The sequence below is a fragment of the Phymastichus coffea genome, unplaced genomic scaffold (assembly GCF_024137745.1).
Source record: "Phymastichus coffea isolate CEN01 unplaced genomic scaffold, Cenicafe_Pcof_1.1 PCOF00093, whole genome shotgun sequence".
Classification (NCBI taxonomy): domain Eukaryota; kingdom Metazoa; phylum Arthropoda; class Insecta; order Hymenoptera; family Eulophidae; genus Phymastichus; species Phymastichus coffea.
This window is the reverse complement of record NW_026706904.1, coordinates 1,008,804-1,029,176: the sequence shown is the minus strand read 5'-3', so window position 1 is coordinate 1,029,176 and position 20,373 is coordinate 1,008,804. Positions and strand designations below refer to the sequence as shown.

The window sequence follows — 20,373 nt, the reverse complement described above, 5'->3', positions numbered from 1 at the left end:
GATTATTAATGATTTGTCCAAGTGGTTTCCTCTTTCACCAAAAATACGTAGTCCGTTCGGTAGTCAATACAGTTTCATTAAAGATGCAAGCTCGCAGCTTCTCACGGCCAAGTGAAAAACGGCCCGAGGTAAACCCGTGCGAGATGATATTTTTCTAAAAGAGGCTATTTCATGAATTGATTTACATAACGTATACATTGTTTACTTAGCATTCTTCCGCATTTCCAGGAGGAAAATCAACGTTCCCTTTCCCCAAAGCCGCGAGGGGCGAAGAAGAAGTAGCAGCGTGGACGAATCACTGTGGATAAATTTCTGAGGGAATGGAGAAGATTAAAACGACGCCAAAGTACCTCGAGGGTCGAGGTTTGGAGTAGCCTGCGGAGAATCGTTTTCCTCTCTCTCTCTCTCTCTCTCGTCCTCTTGCGCTCGGCCCAAAGGAAAATACACTTAACTCGGCTCTGCTGTATGAGCAAAAGCCACTCGTAAATACTGCATTAATGTCTTAATAGCTAGTTCTTCTTTTTCTCGTGTTGTTTCTCTCTTGTGTTCGGCTAATTGCAATATGCATTGAGCGTCGAAAAAGAAGAAGCGAGCAATGCACTATCGCGAGTAACGTCGCGTAATCCTGCCTTCGTAACCGTTTCAAAATAATTTCAAGCACTGAGAATAGCGGCGAAATTAGATTTTTCAATGGAAACAACCGGATGTGTTCCGTTGTGTCATTTTATTCGCAAACTAAATTGTTTCAGCCACGAAAGATTAATAAACGAGCCAGCTCGCGTTTCGGCAATCAAAATAGCCGCACTCTGCTTACTCATCATCAGACAAGAACGTAAACAAGAAAATTTAATCAAGCATCCCTGACGTGACAATCGTCAACAACGGACCAAATGAATATTAATGCTGTTCGTGGCTAAAGTGCGCTATCACGATTAAATCAATCGCTGTTTTAACGTCGACTGTGAAAGAAAGAAAAAAGTTTGCGCGGCAAAATTGTGCCTACGACGGTAGAATTTAAAGCAGCTCGTTACTATTATAATTGCAACTAGTGTGACTACAAGACTGAGCAGCTGCGCTTGATAAAAAATAAAAGAGAGAGAGAGAGAGAGAGAGAGAGAGAGAGACAGACAGAGAGAAGAGGAAGAAAAGAAGTAAGCAAGAAGCTGAGGCAAAAGGGGGCCCATAAATCAGGACGTTAAAGCAGTCCATAAATCTCGGCGTACTTCATCAGCGTAAAAAGGGCCTTGCGCGGGAGCTCTTAATATAAGTTAATCTCTCATTGGAATCATCTCGCGGGCGGAAACAATTTGACGGGCGAGCGCGCCGATAAGAAAGCGGCTGGTTTACGAGGGCGCCAGCCCGGAAAACACGTATAAAACGCGTCGCGCCGCGCGTAACAGGAGTCGCAACGCCGCGGCTTTATAACGGTCGCGAGGCAGACAATCCGAGCGAACGCCACCACGTCGACGCGCCACGCTGGCTAATGCAAGCAACGAGCTCAGCCCGAATAAAACCATAGGGCAAGCCTGCTCTGACAAGTTGCCACGCCAAATTGGCTACAGAACAATTCCGGATAGCACTGAGCATGGAAAAACTTCGCAGCGACATCGATATCGCAGATCGAGCACTCAACGTCGATTGAAATATCCTCCCATTGCGTTCTTAAGTGAATCGTTCGAAGCGGATGAAATAAACAAACCTCTCGACGAGTGGCGAGCACGAGCTGCCAACTTTATTTATAAAAATAATCCGATAGTGAAAAATTCAATAGGTCGCTACTCGATTATTCAAGTCGTTGAGTCTCGCTTATAAGCTTATAAATACATAACGAAAGTTGCCTCATTAAAATACTAATAAGATGAAAAACATTATATCCACGTCGCCTGGCGCCAACCAATTAAATGCCGCGCTTTTTCTCGATCTGAAATAGTCGAGAAGCGCTTTAATAAATGTTTTTACATCCGCGAGCCAGCGACGACTGTGCACGCGCTCGGAGCGCGCGCGTAAAGGGCAAGGAAAGCGCGACAGGCTCGGCCGTGCTTTTTTAGCCCGCTCGGGGTAACAGAGATTCGAGAAAGATACTCGCCGGCTTAAGCACTCGGGATTTAATTAAGCGTACGCCCTCGGCAGTTTCGCGCACTGCGCGCCGCAGCCGACTCGTCGTTTCGATTTTATGGAGATTGATGCGCGCGTCGCGAACGCTACTTCGCGAACGTTAAAAACAAAAACAAAAACAAAAAAATAAAGCGGATCACGCGCAGTGCCGCAGTGACTTTCCAGGCGTCTTTTTTCCCTTGGTTTTAGCTTTGCAGCAAATGCGACAGCGAACGGGTGGACGAAAAGTGAAGGGGCGAGGAAGCTCATAAAATTAGATTTGGTTTTACTGTGTAAGCGAGGGGGGATGATTCAGTTAGTCGTAAGTTTTATTATGACTGAAAAGTACTTTATTATACTGATTAGTAGTGGTCTTTGACGTTTGGCACTAAAAGCAGCGGCCTTCGAGAGAGAGAGTGAAAAATGTCCCCTGTACGTGTATAGCCAAGCACCGAACGACGTTAAAATAAACACGTTTCTCAAAAAAGAAAAGAGCCACGATGTGCGCGCAGCGAGCTTTCATCTTAAAAATATTCGTGCGCATTTTCGCACGAAACAACGGCGATAAAAGAAAAAGGAAAGGTAAAACATGGAGGAAGTATACAGGGAGAATTTAGTCGTAGTCCATTACTCACGCGGCTCCTTCCATATATGGAATCGAATACGCCAATCAACATGGATTTGCCGTAGCCGGTCCTTTTCAATTTCCAGTTCTGCGCGCGGCTGCACGATCTCGCGCTAGAGATATAGCGTATACACGAGACTCGCGGAAATCATGAATATCAATCGCCGCTCACGCGCTGACCGTCCCCTTCGGATGGACCGGACTTACTTTTTTAATGGTCTAACTTTTGGCGCGTGGGTGTAAAGAATGAGTGATATCTCTATCTGAATCTGGCAAACTTTTTGCGCTGTCGTACGAAGAATCGGGGAAAAAGCTAAAAATGTGTCACGCTAAAACTGCAAATCGATTGCTCTTATTTTAGGATTATCCGATATGAATGATTTCTACGGATATATTACTCAAATTACGTTTTACCTGCACGCACCACTACAATAGATTCCTCGAATGGTGCATCGTTATATTTTTCGCGCGAAAACACACACAAAAAAAAAAAAAGAAAAACAATCGAAACTGATAAAAATAACTATTTCCGTTGCTCGTTAGCACATATTGCTTTTAATTAAACAAACGATCTTGACAGTCGAGCGATTTTCCGTTGTCCATATACGTATAGCGAAACATGGCATTCATGTCGGTATCAATTACCGTGAAGCTCCGATCAACTATAATTTGGCAATGATCTATCGTTTTGCGCGTGCGCATACAGACAGAAAGAGAGAGGGTATTATTATTTCGGCGTTATAGTAGGAGTAGAGCTTGCGTTTAATAGCGAATACGTCAATCCCAATCAAGCAATAACATCTAGAGCGGGATCTTGTTGACGTACAGGCGCGAGCAAACATGCGCGCACGCCTCAGCTAATCGTGGCTTACATTGCTTAACGTATATTTCACCAAAACGATCGTCCCATTTGACGCTGCATTTGGTCCATCAGCGCTTGCTCCTTCGGCTATACGCGTGGACGCTTTGCGCGAGCGATTAACAAGATTGCTCAACGTTATTCGCAAGGCGCCGAGGATGCTCTTTGACCAAAGAAAATTGTGTATGCCGTTTTATCTTTCGAGATAACTATCATTGAAATTTAATTAAAGTTTTGAGGAACAATTGAGCTTATCGAAGAATTGAATCATATTACGAGTCTATCAACTTCAATTTGGAAATCCGTTCCGCACGAGCTTCGGCTAATAAATTATTAAGTAGCGACTCAGAAGGGTATAGTTACAGATCCAGAAAACCGGGAATATCATATTACAATAATCGTAAGAAAGCAAAGGCATACTAACACTCTCGCACAGACGGCGCAAGCGAGGTCTGGCCATGCTATTAGCTCTTAAGTTAAGCCGGAAATTCCAAGCAGCAGAGATTCGGGAGAAGGTCAGGTGGCATTGGCAAGGAGAGGCCGAGAAAAGTACAGGTTACCGGCGCAGACTTTGGAAGAAAGATGAAGTCAGCAGAGATAAAGATAAAAATAAAGAAGACGAGAGTGAGAGGGAGAAGGTCGGCTGAGAGGAAAGGATTTATAGAGATCCACTTTAGAATACCGGACAGTGGTCCCTTGAGGGAGGTTTACTTTAACACCTCTCCTTCCGTCGGACTCTTGCCATTCTATTTGTCAAGGGCGGGGGGAGGGGGAGGGGGCGTCGAATTCAATTTTAAAAAATTGCTACTAATTACCAAAAGCCGCAGAACGATCAGGACGGAAATTTTTACGAGGACGACCTGCTTCGCCCTTCAAAGGCTTACGTGAAACTTCCATGGGCTCTGGTACGGCGCGCGCGCTTCGAGCGCGAAAGCGATTCTCGATGCCTGCAGCTTTTCCAAGCTGGGCGATGAATTAAGAATGTTTACCGAGTAAATTTGCTTGGCTCGTTGAACTTTGATATTTGCATACTTTTTGCATAAAAAGCCACTTTGTACATACTCGGTGTTTACTTCCCACTGTTATTTTTGAGGAAGAGGCTGGATGCCGACTTTTCACTTCTCGCCGCCATATATTAATAAAAGGGCTGAAAACCGTGCGCGTATAACAGGTATCCTTATGCCTTTCGCGCAAACTTGTAACAGCATTTAGGTTTCGTGACATGTTTATTGATTAAAATGCCAAATGGCAAATATACAAGCGTGATCGAGGTTTACAAGGCAGACGTAGATTTCGACGAGACGAGCAGGCGTTTTGAAAATTGTGCTCGTTGAAAAGCATTATTAGCCGGAATGCGTGGTCGCGATTCGCACGATCGCGCGTTAAATGTCGAACCGATTCAGTTCGACGACTGGCAATCAACATCACGATCCAAATAAGACCTCTCGGAATTCCAAGCGCCCGCGAACATTAAAAAACAGACGAAAGAAAGCTTTCGTGTAAAGTCCGCCTCTGCCTGGGTAATGGATATCGAAGGCCTTGCGGTGAACTCCGACAATCCGAACTCAGACGTGGGTATTGGTACGAGAGAGCGCGCGAATTTAAAGTGTGCTTTCTTTGTGCGGATGCGAATGGGCGGGCTGGTCCTCCGCCTCCTCCTACGCGAGTATACTGGATACACTCTCCGAGAGGAGAAATCTCATTTCGGATGCAAGTTCGACTTCCGCCTGGTGTATATACAGCTCCGGCACGGCCTTTTGCCCTCGCCGCGACTATGATATTCGAGACCCGTGACGTCTGCATTTACATTTGCCATTAATCATTTCTTTCCTTCTTGCTGTCCGCGAACGACAATCCAGTACAGAAGGCTTTCTATTACGCGTGTTATTCATGACTGACGCTGGCTCAATCACTCGAACGGCGTTAGAGCGATCGGGCAGAGTCTGACCTTCTCCCGTAAGTTGAGCGAGAGAAGGGCGGGAGAGGGAGGGAACTCACAGCAGCGGGAAAGTCATATGCAAAGTAGAAAGGCAAGGTGTACAACTTTTGGCGGCAGCAGCCAAGTTAAAGCAGACATTTCGGGGCGAGAAGCTTGACGTTGGAACGTTGAGAAGGCGGATATCGACACGCATCTCTCGAGAGCGCGACGAATGCGAAGTGCAGCTCTCCGACTACGACGACAAACTGCACGCGATCCAATTGGCCCTTCGGCATTGTAAGTTCGTCATTAGTATTCCGACGACGTAGAGGCGCACGGGAACTGTTTAAGCGTCGGTGGCGGCTGCGCGATAAAGGAACTAATTCTCGATGGCTTTGGCTTACGACGAAAGAAAGCGAAAAAAATAAAACTCTTTTCCTCCTTTTTTTTTTTCTCCCACTTTCCTTTTGCCTTTAATGCGCCTTGGGCACTGCCTTTATCGCGCGTGTACACTGCTTTCTTATGCGAACGAGCCTCGCTGCGCGCGACTTCTTAATTAAATGGCGCGCTCCTCCCGTTACTCTATTCTTGACTTTTGTTTGCCACGCGCCGTGACTCTAGGTTTTTCCCTCGATTATTTGTCTCTGCGCGCGCGCGCGCAAGTTATCGACGCGGTGTTTGACGATTGAACATTTTTGGATGCGTCGTCTGAATATGAGTGCGCGTGCATTCGCATGATTTGCATACCAAAGAAATTTTCAATGTCTGTTCGACATTTCGCTGAGATGGCTTATGTCAGGAGTCAGCAGTATGACAGAAACTGGGTTATTCTACTTGTCTCTTTCAAGCTCAACATTCAAATCCAATTGTAAAATCGAAATAGCAATTGTTACTAAATAAATTTAGTAATAATTTGCCATAAGCTAACAGTTCAATCTCCAGCTCTCGACTCGAACAAGTACCAGAGGCATACTCTGATAATAAAAAAGCTCTCACGCGACGAAAACTCCCCGCACACTCGTGAGGTCATCGTCATGGCGCGGACGACTAATCGATCACTTGTTTCCTTTTTGCCGGGCCTGTTTTTACCTACGATCGTCTCGCAGCTCTGCGGAAATCTGCCAAACCGTGAGAAAGAAATAGAGCCTCGCAGCAAGCTTGAGTAGAAATCGACGTTAATGGTCCGGCGAAGGATTTGCCGCGCGCGAGCGTCGGCCAGTCGGCCGTTTTTAGGAGGACCCTCTCAAATCAAGATTCTCTCACCTCTTCCTCGAGCGATGTTGTTGGAGGCGGGTGGCAAACTTCGCCATTTGTCTCTCTCTTTCTCTCTCTCTCTCTCTCTCTCTCTCACCTTTTTCCATTTTTTCCTCCTCCGATGTATATATAGGTATAGCGTCCCGGTTTTCTTTCCTCCCCATCTGTTTATCATCAGTCTCCTACTCTTTATCTCGCATTCCAGCTTTTTCGCGTCACTCGCGTGCACTCACAGAAAGCTTCTCTCTCCCCCTCTCTCTCTCTCTCTCTCTCTCGCTCATTATTTGTCTTCATCATTTTCAGACGAAGGCCCAATGACCTGTCGTCGTCGTCGTCGTACGCCGTCTGTTGATACAGCTGCCGTGACAAAACGACCATCAGCCTCCAGCTCGCGATATATTTTTTATCCTTAATCCGTCTCCCGTCTGTCACTTCGAGGTTTAATATTTTCTCAAGAGTCTTTATTCTACATTCATACATTGTGTTTCTTAAAATTGTAAATGGTACTTAACATTTTGCGACAGGTTTGACTTACTACTTTTCACAGTTACAAATGATTTGCCATAAAAAACTCTTTCGCATCGCACATTCCTGTAAAACCGCTTTTGTTGATTAAGAAGCAAACTAATTGAAAAATACAAGGTGCAAAAAATATTCAGATGTTCGATTTGCGTGATTTCATTTATTTTTATGCAACTATAGATTCCCGCTTTTCATAATCATCAAAATCAAATCATTCAATTACATACGTATATTCTTACTGTTTCATCTGTCATATAGTTTTCATACTTAGTCCAACGTAAAAACATAACACTTTCCATTCTTGCTCTCTACCTGTAATGGTATCACTCACAGACGGCAAAATTTTTCGCCTAATAAAGTTGATAAGAGAAATGATGTTAGGTAGAAACTTATCCTACTTTTTGAATAATGATTACGACATTACAACCTTTATTTCAATCTTACACATTCAAAAACCAGATTTCCAATTAGTAATAGAAAATATTTGAAACGATTGAAACCTTTTATTCTTACGAAACGATTTATTCGCTTCACCCTGGTTAAGTATGATAACACTTAAAAAAGTATTTGATTTGATTATTTAGTGTTGAGCAATTGTACTGATTGAATTCTAGCTGGTCTAGTTGAGTCGGTTATATAAAGACAATATAAATAAATTTTTTAAATTTGCTCTCTATCACAATATCAACCTGTCAGTGAAACAATTGAAAGTCAACTTGAGGCAAGACTAAGAGGAATAATTTTTTCTTATAACTTGGTGTGCTATATATAAATGTATAAGGCCCTTAAGCCGACATCTGTTATATCTTTTATGAACTAATCGATTCATGAGGTTCCTTCATTATCAATGAAAATCAGTTTTTGTAGGAAAATAGAAACTATCAGAAACGGGAAGGGACACACGATGAGAATTTTTTGCAACCGATAACGAAGAGAACAAGTAAATGTCGAGTTACTGCTATCGAGTTACAAGAACGTTACTGTGCGATTTTACAGAGCTAAGAATCGAGCGATGCTTCTGTAGACGAAAAGAAAACTCTACAAAGGAATGGCATTATCATTCGTAGACACAACTATGGAAAAGTAGAAAGAGCCCTGCAGAGAATACACATCTATAGAAGATAGATACAACCTGTGCGTATAGCGATCGCATAGCCGAAAGAGTAGGTGTAAAGCAGATGAGAAGAAAAGACGATGATAGGACGGTAAAGTGCGGAGGAGGAGTCGCAAGCTGCTGGGAACAAGAGAGGAAAGCGCTCGGTAGGAGTGCACATCTTAATTACAATATTCCCAGAGGTTGTACACGGGAGAGGGAGAGAGACGGCGGCATCCTATAAACGCTAGTTCGCTCGCGGCTTAGAGACACTGCAGAAATTTAATTAATTTAGCGGCACACGCCGCCGTCGTCGCTTTGAAATATATCGTATCGTTCTTACAGCTGCACGCGCACATGCATCCGAGCTCCCCTTTAAATTCGCACTCGAGGAGAAGACAAGTTGGCTCTACTTTCCAACCGAATGTGTTGATAGCGCTGGCGCGCGCAAAAGCTGCCAACGCGCTTGCCGAATAGCGAGGGAGAGAGAGAGAGAGAGAGAGACAAAGGCAGGAAAATTATATATCCGCTTACCCGAGACTCGCGCACTCGTGTGCGACGCTCGGCAATCGTCGAGGCTGATTTTCAAGGCTCGGAGCTTCTTTCCTCGAACTTGCCTGTAGAGCGCGCCGATGGAGCTTTGTCATTCTCGAGCATATTTAAAACTTTATATACGTACATGCGCGTGCCGCCGGCTAAGAGGCTTTCATCAACGATACTGCTATTCTGTTTCGTTGTTCGTCGATGCTCGTTTCGGTTAATGATCCCCTTGTAAGTCGAGTGGATGAAGCTTGCCTCTTTATCAACTACTTCATCTACTTTACTGCTTCGTTCTTGCTTTGCCGTATATTCTCAGCGCAACTTGCATCCAATATTGCGAAAATCTCGCGTTTGCTAACTCTCATCCATTTTAGAAGACTAGCTTTTTCGAAAGACCGTCCATCTGTCGATAAATTTCTTGCGTTAGATTCGCAAATCAATTAATTGTAGCAACTTTTATGGTCGTGTATCCGTAGTATTTTTCTACCGGTAAATATTCATGTGCCCAATCCTCCAAACACTTTCAAATATCGGATATACTTAATAAAACTGACATTTATTATATACTTCAATTTTTATTTTATTGATAACTCGATTACACAAATCTTATTTAATGTTAATACGACGAAAATATCTTCCGAAATATCAAATATTATTTACACGCGGTAATACAGTTTTTACGTGCCGTATTTGCTGCCATACTTTGCCGTTCTGGAAAACAGTGATAAACTTTTTAGCTTCATTCAAGAGAATGGCTTGGTCAACATTAATTAAAAGTAATGAGACCACTCAATCCTACCTTAAAGAGTTAATGTAGTTATGTAACATTTTAAAAGCATCGATGCTTCAACGTAGCTAATTTTCCGTATATGATTTTTCGCAATTGCGAACTTTGACGATTCTCGACACGTGCTCTGTTCGATATACTTGTGGAACTTGAGAACGATTTGGGGAACATCGTCGACTCCGTTCCCCAGCATTATCGGCGCCAACGATATTCGTTAAGGCGCAACCTTAATTCCGCGGTCTGTTTGCAGTCTACTGTTGGATATCGTTGAAGGGATGCAATATGCAATAGCGGCTCTCTTAACTTGCTTGCTATATGTGGCTCTGGCCATTGTCACTCGCGAACACTTCCAAATTGCTCCTCATTATATAACCAGGCCGAATTCATCGCGAGAGATTGCGGCGCTTTCCATTCGACGGCACCTTTTGTTGTACGTTGACTCGCGGTGGCTGCCGAGAGGAACGGGGGTAGAAAGGCCACAGCAATTCGATAAGAATGTTGCCGACCTCTCACCACTCTCTGTCTCTGCAATTAGCGTCTATTGTTACGTCCGCTTTTCACCATTTTCTTTTTTTTTGCGTCTTTTATATATCTTATTATTTTGATTTATTGTACTTCAATGCCACACTGGGTTTCAATGTATATTGTATTCTCTATTCTTCCATTTTGTTGTATCAATTATAGCAGATTACTTCTTTCATTGCGGTCTGTGTTTTGTAATATGTTAGGACATATATAATATCATTAATTTAATGTACCGTGCAGTCTTGTTTGAACATTTTCGCTTCCTCGAAAAGAAAAACTTGACACGGCGATTGCCCTAGCGTTTTCCTCGTGGTCGCATTTTGTCTAAGTATACTAGATTTAGTTAAAATAATGTTTTTGATGTACTATGTCATTTTAATTAATAAGCTATTTTGAGTTGTCTATTATTATTATCGAGATTATTTTTTTTTATTGTAAATACATGCACCTTTGAGATATCTATAATTTTTAAGTCATCTTTTTAAGATATGAATGTAGCGTTTATTATCGCAACTATGAGAGTTACCTTCCAGTTTCTTAATAAACAAAAAAATTGTTTCATTCATCTGTTTTTTTATCATTTTGCGTCGTACGACCGATGCGAAAACAGCCCGACACAAATAACATTTTATAAGAAAAAATGATCACATCTCACGTATGTCTAATTGTACTTCTCGAAAAAATAATTATTTGTTATTGTACCATTATATTTCTCATAAAAAATAAAAAATATCGTTATCGATAATTCACCTCTTATTTATTCACAAAAAAGACATAATTAAGCAAAAATAAATTCACAGAAAAATTGTACCTTCTGTAATCTAAATTTTACCATCAGTACAATTCTATAAATTTGTTTCTAAAAGAAATAATAGCACAATTACAAGTTACCACTAATTGTTACAACTTACAAGGATGTCATCCGGAAATGCACTTTGCGCAGGCGTAAAGCTTTGTAATTTTTAGTATGTAAGTTTATTCTTTTAACATGAGTATAACTTCTTATTTGCATAAGTATCGATTATCCAAAATACGTGATTTGCCATATCGCAAAATTATTTTGTAATTATTACTGAACTTGACCGATGAATTGCTGTATGGTTAATATATTTATATTGGGGGTTGGGTTGGGTTCAAACTGAGAGTGGATATGAATTTCGAAATGTTGTTTGTCACCAAAGTAAGAAATTATCTGAAAATTATTGAATACGATATTGAATTGAACGGATGTTTTGTTACGGTAAAATATACCCTAATGGAAGAAAGAAATGGATTACGTGGTGCATTTTCTTTATGCTGTGAGGTGAGGAATTTCTTTTGATAACAACACTAATCGTTCAAAGATTCGTTCTATCGCAGCTGTAGACGATCGCGTTGGGTACTCAATTTATGCGCATTTGTTGTAAGCATCGTCCCGAAACTATACTATGTCGCACTGCAATTTCGATACCGCAGAACGATACTGCACCATAATTTCGCGAACCAAATAGGTTCGAGACTCGTTACTTATCAATTCATACATGTAAACTATTGCTTCATACGTCAAATAAATTTAATTCATTTTGAAAGATAGCAGTGCTTACAAATATTGGTATAATGAGTACTTGATCAATAGAGCTGTATATGTATTCTAAGGTTACATTAGATTTTTGATAAACAAACAAAAAATGTGAAGGAAAAAATATTGCTATGTATTTGATAGTCATTTTTATGAAAAACAAAGGTTTGTGGTTACAAAAGGTAACATCAGGAGTTTACAAATGTCCCGCGACAAAATTTGTCAGTGAAATTGAAATATCTTGATATGCAGATCCACATACCAACTTTTACGATATTTTCAGCATTTCAACCTCCAAATCGCAGCTTAGGCGTTTGTTTGAAAAATACTGTCCCTAACCGATGCGAAATAGTACATTATACGATACAAGTGCGGAAAAGAAGATTATTGTCTTGTGTGGCGTAAACGATAATCTCCTTTCCCGCATTTGTATCGTAATGTACTATTTGACGAAACTTATTACAGTACTCGCCTTCGAGCGCCTTAAACTTCTTGTTAAAAATGTAAAAAGTGTAAAAAAGCCTTTACGCAGCCGTTATAGGAAATGTACTATGTACACGCAAGCTTAAAGTGGAAACATTGTTTAATGTTAATTAGCTAATGAACAACGTAAATACTTTTGATAGAGATAATATTGAGATAAATATGGCCTTATCGTGCATAGAAAACGATAACCAGTAAATAATTCAGTAATATGAAAAACGAGGGGAAGCTAATTTTATTGGTGTATTATTTGACAACACTGAAAAAAATAAAACTACTACTTCGATTTACTCCATATTCCGCTCTTAATTAGAAGATTCGGTGGACTGAAAGGAACAGATGCAAGTGCATCAGTGTGCGACATTAGGCGGAGGCTAAGTTGCCAAGCCGTTGAGCGAATCTCCCGAGACATGTGCCCAATATATATCTTATGCTACGTGGTTGCAGGATAACGCGCGTGCGTGCGCCGCTCGCGAGACTTGATTATTCCAACGGAATGAAATCGGTGAACCGCACTGAACGCGCCTGCAATCTCACGCCGCGGCGCAGAGTGATGAGGGCTCCGTGTCGCATCCTAGGTCCACTGCACGCGCAACAACTGCCCGCAGTCGCGAAGAAGGTACACGCAAGCTCGTTCGCGTCTCGTTCTGTCAGCAATGGATATATCAAGTCCACATCTAAAATCGCTGCCGCGCGCTCGGCGAAAAGCGCGCCTTTAAATTCGCGCTTGCCGCAGGTTGCGTTTCGAAAATACTCCGGCTAGAATGCGTTCGGCGATGAGATTCTCGTCTCCTGTGCCAGCCCAGCTTCGCTTCGCTCTGGCATAACGTGCGCACGTGAAACAACAATCTACTTTCCCGCACCGGTTAGCTTACGCGCTATGTTGATAGAACTGCCTGCAACAATGTCAAGAGATCGGTTATTCTTATTTATTTATCTTTTCAAGTACATTATTCTTATTCGCGTTTCGATTATATACAGTAAAATGTGAATTATACAATTAATATCTTATCGTATGATTTTCAATTTGCAACTGGCTATACGCATATATCCAAAGCTATTTTTTTTCCACAATTTGCATGATGTTTTTGTAGCATCTAATGCCTGAAAACAAATTTTCTTTTCACGAGACTTTATGAAATTAGTTTTACCAAGAAAGCGATTGCTTCGACAAAGTTTAAAAGTAGTACTTCTGTAATATCGCGGCTTTAATTAAAGGATAACGAACGGAAACAGTGTAGGGATCAAATCATCGTGATGACAACAATTTTCGAGATCAACTCATCTGTGTTATTGACAGAAACAAGAAACAAATAAACTGCATGCCTTCTTTGAGACTGCAGAATATTGTTGGTACGCATCATGCACGGTCGTCGCCATTTTTGCGTGGACTGCAGACCTCTGCATACTTTCTTATGGGCCCTCTAACATCCAATTAGTACATTGTAAAAGTTTTATTTTCCGTTTGAAATCAATGGCTATAATATAATTAACCATAATTGTTTTCCATAATACTGACAAATGTAGCGATTATTGTGTTGGTTCTATCTACGTGCCTACGAGACTTCAAAGTTCTATCAAACTCTTGCAAATTGGCTCTGATTGATCAGAAAATGAAATTTATGAAAATCGATATACTGTAAATTGATTCTCCTGCTGTAGTTAGGTAATGTACACGTCATTCATTAGTCTTTCTCGAACGAACGTTGATTCTTTGTTCAAGTTTATAAATAAATATTTTTCTTTACTCTTAGAACTTAATATTTTCTATTTTTAGTATGTTATACGTATTGGAAGATAAATTAAGCGTTAAACGACTAAGATCTTTTTTGATAAAAGATGATTATGCAAATCCTAAGTTTGATAACATCAATAAATTTATAAACTATCAATCATTTCAAACTTAGATAAATGATTATTGAGCTTTGTCATTCAAGGATGTCATCTCGCAATATATTAAAATGCAACTGTTACTCATAACACATTGCTTTTTCTCGTTCCTATTTTATAATTATCGTCCTCACAATAGATGAAAACGATAGTATATTTTAAAAATATAATGATAATAAATATTGGACGATCTTAAATGAGCGGCATTTAGCGCAAATTGACATCTAACTCTGAATAATTTTTTTCCAAATACAAAACGACGCCACGATAAAAAAAATACATAATTTTTTTTTCTTCAACGAAGCACTCCGCCATCCTGCTGCTAGCGTTTTATTATTTTTTGTAAAATGAGATATCCCTAAGGAAATCACAAAATATGTTTTACCTCCCAAATTAGAAAACTTTGAAAATGAAATTACAATGTGCATACATCGTTAAGTACGAAAGCTAAGCAAATCCTTAACAATCTGCTATGAAGCGAAATGGCTACTGTGCAATATAAAAAACCAAACGGATTATACAGGTGCACATTTGCGTATAACAATCTGTGTAAGAGAGGAATCAGCTGGCTTTGTACAATAATCGATGAAGCGAATAATTGAGAAATTCGTAGCTAACCGCCACACGTATTGGCAATGCGCAGGTAAAGCTCCGCTCTCAGCAAGCATATATGTAGATGCAACTGCGACGCTATTTGCGAGGATTTGCGAACAATACATGAGGAAGTTTTCGGACTACATATAGAAAATGCCACTGAAAAATTTGACTATTCGGTGATTGGTCTGTTAAATAATAAGGTAAACTATAGTGTTTTTTGGAAAAAATGTAATTTCTTTATGAGATATTTCACCCAAAAATGTACCGACTTAAAGAAGAAGCATTTGTATGAGACTTGACTTTTTTTATATATATCAACGCATATCTAGACAACGATTCAACCTATTTCAATATTCGGCTTTATTCGAAAAGATATGTTTCAATTTCATTGTTGACTTGACTAAAGCATAACTTTGGAAGTAATGGCAGGAATAAAATGACGTTGAAACCGGCCATTTGTTTTTTTTAATTACTTGTAGAGGGCAAAATAAAAAAACAAGCAGCAAATATGTAAGTGAAAAAGATATTATTATTTTTCATTTTTTATTAAATTCTATAGAACACCCAAAAAATCGTGGGTTTTCATTAATTTCAGCAATTTACTACAGAGAATAAAATATACCACAAACGTGCCACGTAAGGAGATTAAGTTATATTTTTATGCTCCTAATATCCCATCCAATATCCAAAATTTGTATAATCGCTGGAAAAAAAGAGAATATTACACAAAAATAAAAATTAATTTATTTACCTTTACTTATTAACGCCTTAATAATTTTTCAATACGAGGTACTGTAAGAATACAAAAACGAACTTAAGTAGTAGTAATATTCATACAATACCCAAATTAGATTACTATGAAATTAAGATCAAAAAACGAAAGACTATATTGAGTAGATGATGGTTCAATTATGAAAGTAACTAGTAAGCTAAGACTTCAAGTAAGCATTTCCAGGAGATCATTGGAAACTCTATGATAGTAAACACAGTAAAGAAAATGTTCATAATTTTTAAATCATCGTATATAGTACTCGTATAATTTGATTTCTATCATTGAAAAATATACACAAAATGATACTATTTTAGGACTAATATTTGTAAAAAAGTTCAAAAATTATTTATTTCGAAGGTTAATGTACAAATATTAGTTATATATGACAAATATACGTAATATTACACATAACTTTGTTGTAATTAAAAATTCGTATACAAGTAGCTTTTAATTAACAATTTTTGCACCTTATTCTGTTAATAATAACTATTATTAAAATTTTTAATAAAATTCAACTATTATACAGTGTATAATAATTTACAAAAATACCGTAGGACGCCATCTAGGAATACACATTTGAAACATCATTGATCGATCAACATTTGAAAACAATTATTAAAATACAAACGTAAACATAAATGAATTACTTAATTATGCATTTTTTAAAAATATTTTTGAAAACAAATTACGATTTAATCAAATATCAGATGATTGAATATCGCATATATTGCTAAAAAGTATTCTACATACAGGTTTACACACGCACACACACACACACACATACACATACACACACACACACACATTTGAGTGGGCGTGTGTGTGTGTTTAATATAGTCAACTTAGTCAACTTGTACGGAAGTATAAAACAACAATTTCAATTAAATTATCACATCAAGGCAAGCGGAGTTTGAAATATACTTAGATTTACAAAAGTAAATCTTAGCATATTTTACTATTATTTTTGTGTATAAATATATTAATTCAAAAATATATACAAGAATGGAAGTGTAAAATATTTTTTGTACATACTGAATATCATTATCATATTCAATCACAAAGTTTTCACAAAAATTATACAACAAAGCATGAAAATTTCAAGTAAGAAAACAGTTATCTAAAACCTCTCATCATGATCACGAGAGACAATATGACGAAAAAAATGATAATTTTCAAAAAGAAATTACTCCTACAAAATAATTTTTGACTTCTTACAACAGTTTGTTTTTCAAATAACTCCAAACTTATTCTGCAACATTAATTACAAAATCTACAACAAAAACATTAGTAGAAAATCTGTACAATTAAAATTATTTAATCAGTTTTTAAATTTTTTATAAACAACAGCCATTTCTGGTCTATGTTCAGCCAATTTGTTTGAACACCATTTCCCTAGTGACATTAGATATCTAAAGATTTCGTCATACATTTCTCCAGCTTTCTTATCTTTCAATAGATAAATATCTGTGTCGTTTAAACTGTCTACATAGTCTTTCAGACGTTTATTTATTGGTCTAGTCTTGTCATGGGCCGACAAACCAGTCGCTAATTCAAATAAAACTATACCATAACTATATGTATCGATTTTCGTCGATAAATTTCTTCCAAAAATATACTCTTCAGGCAAATAAGGTCGAGTTCCTTGTATTCTACTGACCTGAAATTATAAGAGTGAATTTAATTAGTTGTGACTGACTTTTCAACTTTGATATATGTTCAATATTGATTGAAAAAATCCACAATTATTACAGTCACGACATAGGCAATAAAACTTGAAAGAAACTCACTTTCATTGAATCATCAACTGAACCTTCTCGTGCTAGACCAAAATCACCAATTTTCGGTTCAAAATTTTTGTCCAATAAAATGTTAGCACTTTTTATATCACCATGTATGAGAGGTTTTTCATGTATAGTATGCAAATATTGCAATCCTCTGGCAGTTCCCTTAGCAATTTCTTGTCGTTGGAGCCAATTTAAAGGTGGCGTCCCATGTCTCAAATGCAAACGATCTTCTAAAGAACCATTTTTCATGCATTGGTATACCAAACAAGGTGCCTCACCACCAATACTATATGCATAAAGTGGCAAAATGTTTTCATGAGGTAGAGAATTTAATATTTTTATTTCACGAAATGATTGCTCTAATTGCAAGGCGTAACTTTCATCATAATCAGAACCTCTTGGCTCAATTTTTTTAACAGCTACTTCAGTATTTTTCCAAATACCTATAAGAAGAAAAATATAATTAAAATACAATAAATTTTGTAATATTTTGTAATACAATTAATAATAACCTTTAAAAACCGTCCCAAAGCCTCCTTTACCCAACAGATTTTCTCTTTTCCAATTTTCTGTAGCAGCAGCTAATTCATTATATGAGATTCGAGGTAATGTTGTTGAGAATATTTCAGGTATTGAAGCTAGCAAATTATTGGAATGACTTGGTAATTCATTTTGTAGTTCAAAATTCTCACAATTTAGTATTTTTCGATCATCATCTGTAGTGTTATTTACTATTACTTTAGCTTTATTTTTATCAGGTATCTTATCTTGATTGAAATTTTGTGCTCCTAGTTTGAGAAGTTGTTTATCTTTTCTAAAAAGTTTTTGAAGATTTCCTTCGCCATTGTAAAAAAGAGGATGGAATTTACTATCTACAAAAGATAGTAAAGGAACCATAGCTTGATAATGCTTCATTTTAGACAATAACATAAATAATTCTGCAATAGTGTGATTATGATGTCCCCAATTTGTCAAAAGTTCATCCGTTGGATTGTACTCACATCTTAAAGTTTGTATCTGGGAAACGTCATATCCCATCAAACCTTTTAATAAATAAATAAGAAATTAAGACCTGTTTTAACTATAAAAATAAAGTAACATAATTATTTACCTGCCAATTCCTCATATTTCTCATTCTGATTCAGCATTCTACATAACTCTGCTTTTTCTTCAAAAGGCAAATCATAAATAAACTTATGTTTACTGGAGTTTAAAGCCATTTTCTATTTCAAAAATCAAAATATAATTCTAAAATGAATGCAACCAAAACAATTTTCACATAAGTATTTGTTTTGCATAAAGATTTGACATAACTGGTACAATATTAATATCTGAATTATAAGTAAAACTATTAATTATTAATGCATATTTTGTTAGACAATTGTTTACTGGAGTCACGTCAAAACAAAATATACAATAACTTATTATTTACAGCAAATACATAAACGTCATCGTTAACCTCTGTATTTTATCATCAGCAGTACAACAGCACACTGCACAGCAGACAACAGTTAAAGGGTTAATGGCAGTACTGATTGATATGGTGAGTTGGTCGATGGTCAGATGATCTGTTGGACGGATAGATACTACTGACAGTAGTGTTAATTAAAATCAGCATCACTCAAAAACCACTAACATATAGCGCCACCCACGGGGTACTGTGTTAAGTTGTTAGTGTAAAAAGAGTAAATTAATTAGTACTCATTTAAAATTTCAACTGTGAGTGCAATTTTCAATTACAAAATTGAAGTTTAAGGTTCAAAATAATAGTATTTTCCACATTCGAACCTCAAAATCGCACTTTTGACGCTTGTTACCGACTCACATGCAGAAAAATACTGTCCCTTCACTGATGCGAACAAGCTTTATAATAATATTCGTTATAGAACTGACCTCCGACTCGTTCCGTAAACTTCTCGTTTTATCAATAGCCTTGTCTCCCCATTTGAAAATGCATTATTAAAGTAAGAACATTAATTACTTAAGTTAATCAATTTAAAACAAAGTAAATTACATTAAATAATTTCGTTAAATTACTTTTACTTTGACTACAATAATAATAATAATGATATAATGTGTATATACTTTCCATGACTGAAAATTGAAATAAATTAAAGTATTTGATTATATTTATTTCTAAAAAAGAGATACAAAATGTTGAGTATTTATATTAATACGTTCAAGTATTTTAAGTAAGTTTTCAGTATAATGAAAAGAACATTAAAGAACAAATTAAGTTCAATACGTTTTAATACAGTTTGCTCCCTTCACGAGCCAATTTATCAACTCTTTCGTTGCCATACACACCATTGTGACTTTGAATATTTTTCTCAGAAGAAAGAGAAAATTCATTATCTTTTATTGGAAAATGAGATTAATTCGTTACTGCAAATTCTATTCTTATCAATTGTACATTCAGTAGTTTAAATGCCTTTTCCATCTCCATAAGCTCTTGCTTATTTGCCACAGGTTTTCCAGTAGAAGCTCTCCAGCCATTTTCCTTCCATTTAGGCATCTATTCATTTTTACATTTGACAAGTTCAGAGTCAGTAATAATTCTGAGCTTATCAACTTCTACTCTCTGAGTCTGCTTGGCAGTTTCTGTACTGCTCAAATCTCAGCATTATTATTTGTGGCATGACCACTCGCTGGTGCAGATATATTGCTGAAAAATCATTTATTGGTATAAATTAATTTTAGATTAAGAAATAAACAAATCTATGCAGTATCATATTTTACTTCAGTAAATAGAAAATGATAATTTAACACTCACTAACAAAAATCACCACCAAATCATATGCCAATTCCAGCCATTGCTTTTCATATCCACCATTAGAGTTGCAAGCATCATCTGTGCATACATCAATATATCCATGCTCATCATGTCGCAATTTATCACTCTGTTTAAATAAAAGATTTTTGTTAAACATTATTGAATGAAGAAGTACATGTTTTATATTTTTCTATACCTAAGAACTATATGATTTACATGAAGAATAGTTTGAAGAATCACCACTTAAGAAGGAAGGATAATTTGAGTAAGAACTAAGAGATGAGTTTCTGTAGAGAAGA

General features: G+C 37.7%; 1 protein-coding gene across 1 annotated transcript; it reads right to left on the bottom strand.

Annotated features, from left to right (window-relative positions):
- Positions 1–15,909: 15,909 nt before the first annotated feature.
- LOC131669440 (serine/threonine-protein kinase pelle) lies at positions 15,910–18,874 on the bottom strand. The gene is made up of 5 exons (XM_058944307.1): positions 18,761–18,874; positions 18,413–18,524; positions 17,814–18,344; positions 17,305–17,744; positions 15,910–17,174 (listed from the first exon to the last, which is right to left on the bottom strand). The coding sequence occupies exons 2-5, from the start codon at positions 18,519–18,521 to the stop codon at positions 16,836–16,838; spliced, it is 1,419 nt and encodes a 472-aa protein (XP_058800290.1). The 5' UTR covers positions 18,522–18,524; positions 18,761–18,874; the 3' UTR covers positions 15,910–16,835.
- Between the last annotated feature and the right edge of the window lie 1,499 nt (positions 18,875–20,373).

What these genes read in the sequence shown, in the direction of transcription:
- LOC131669440 (XM_058944307.1), bottom strand. Translation starts at nt 18,521, where the DNA reads ATGGCTTTAAACTCCAGTAAACATAAGTTTATTTATGATTTGCCTTTT. An exon ending in GAAATATGAGGAATTGGCAG is followed by an intron (nt 18,345 to 18,412) that starts GTAAATAATTAT and finishes ATTTATTAAAAG; the next exon opens with GTTTGATGGGATATGACGTT. An exon ending in CTTTGGGACGGTTTTTAAAG is followed by an intron (nt 17,745 to 17,813) that starts GTTATTATTAAT and finishes TTCTTCTTATAG; the next exon opens with GTATTTGGAAAAATACTGAA.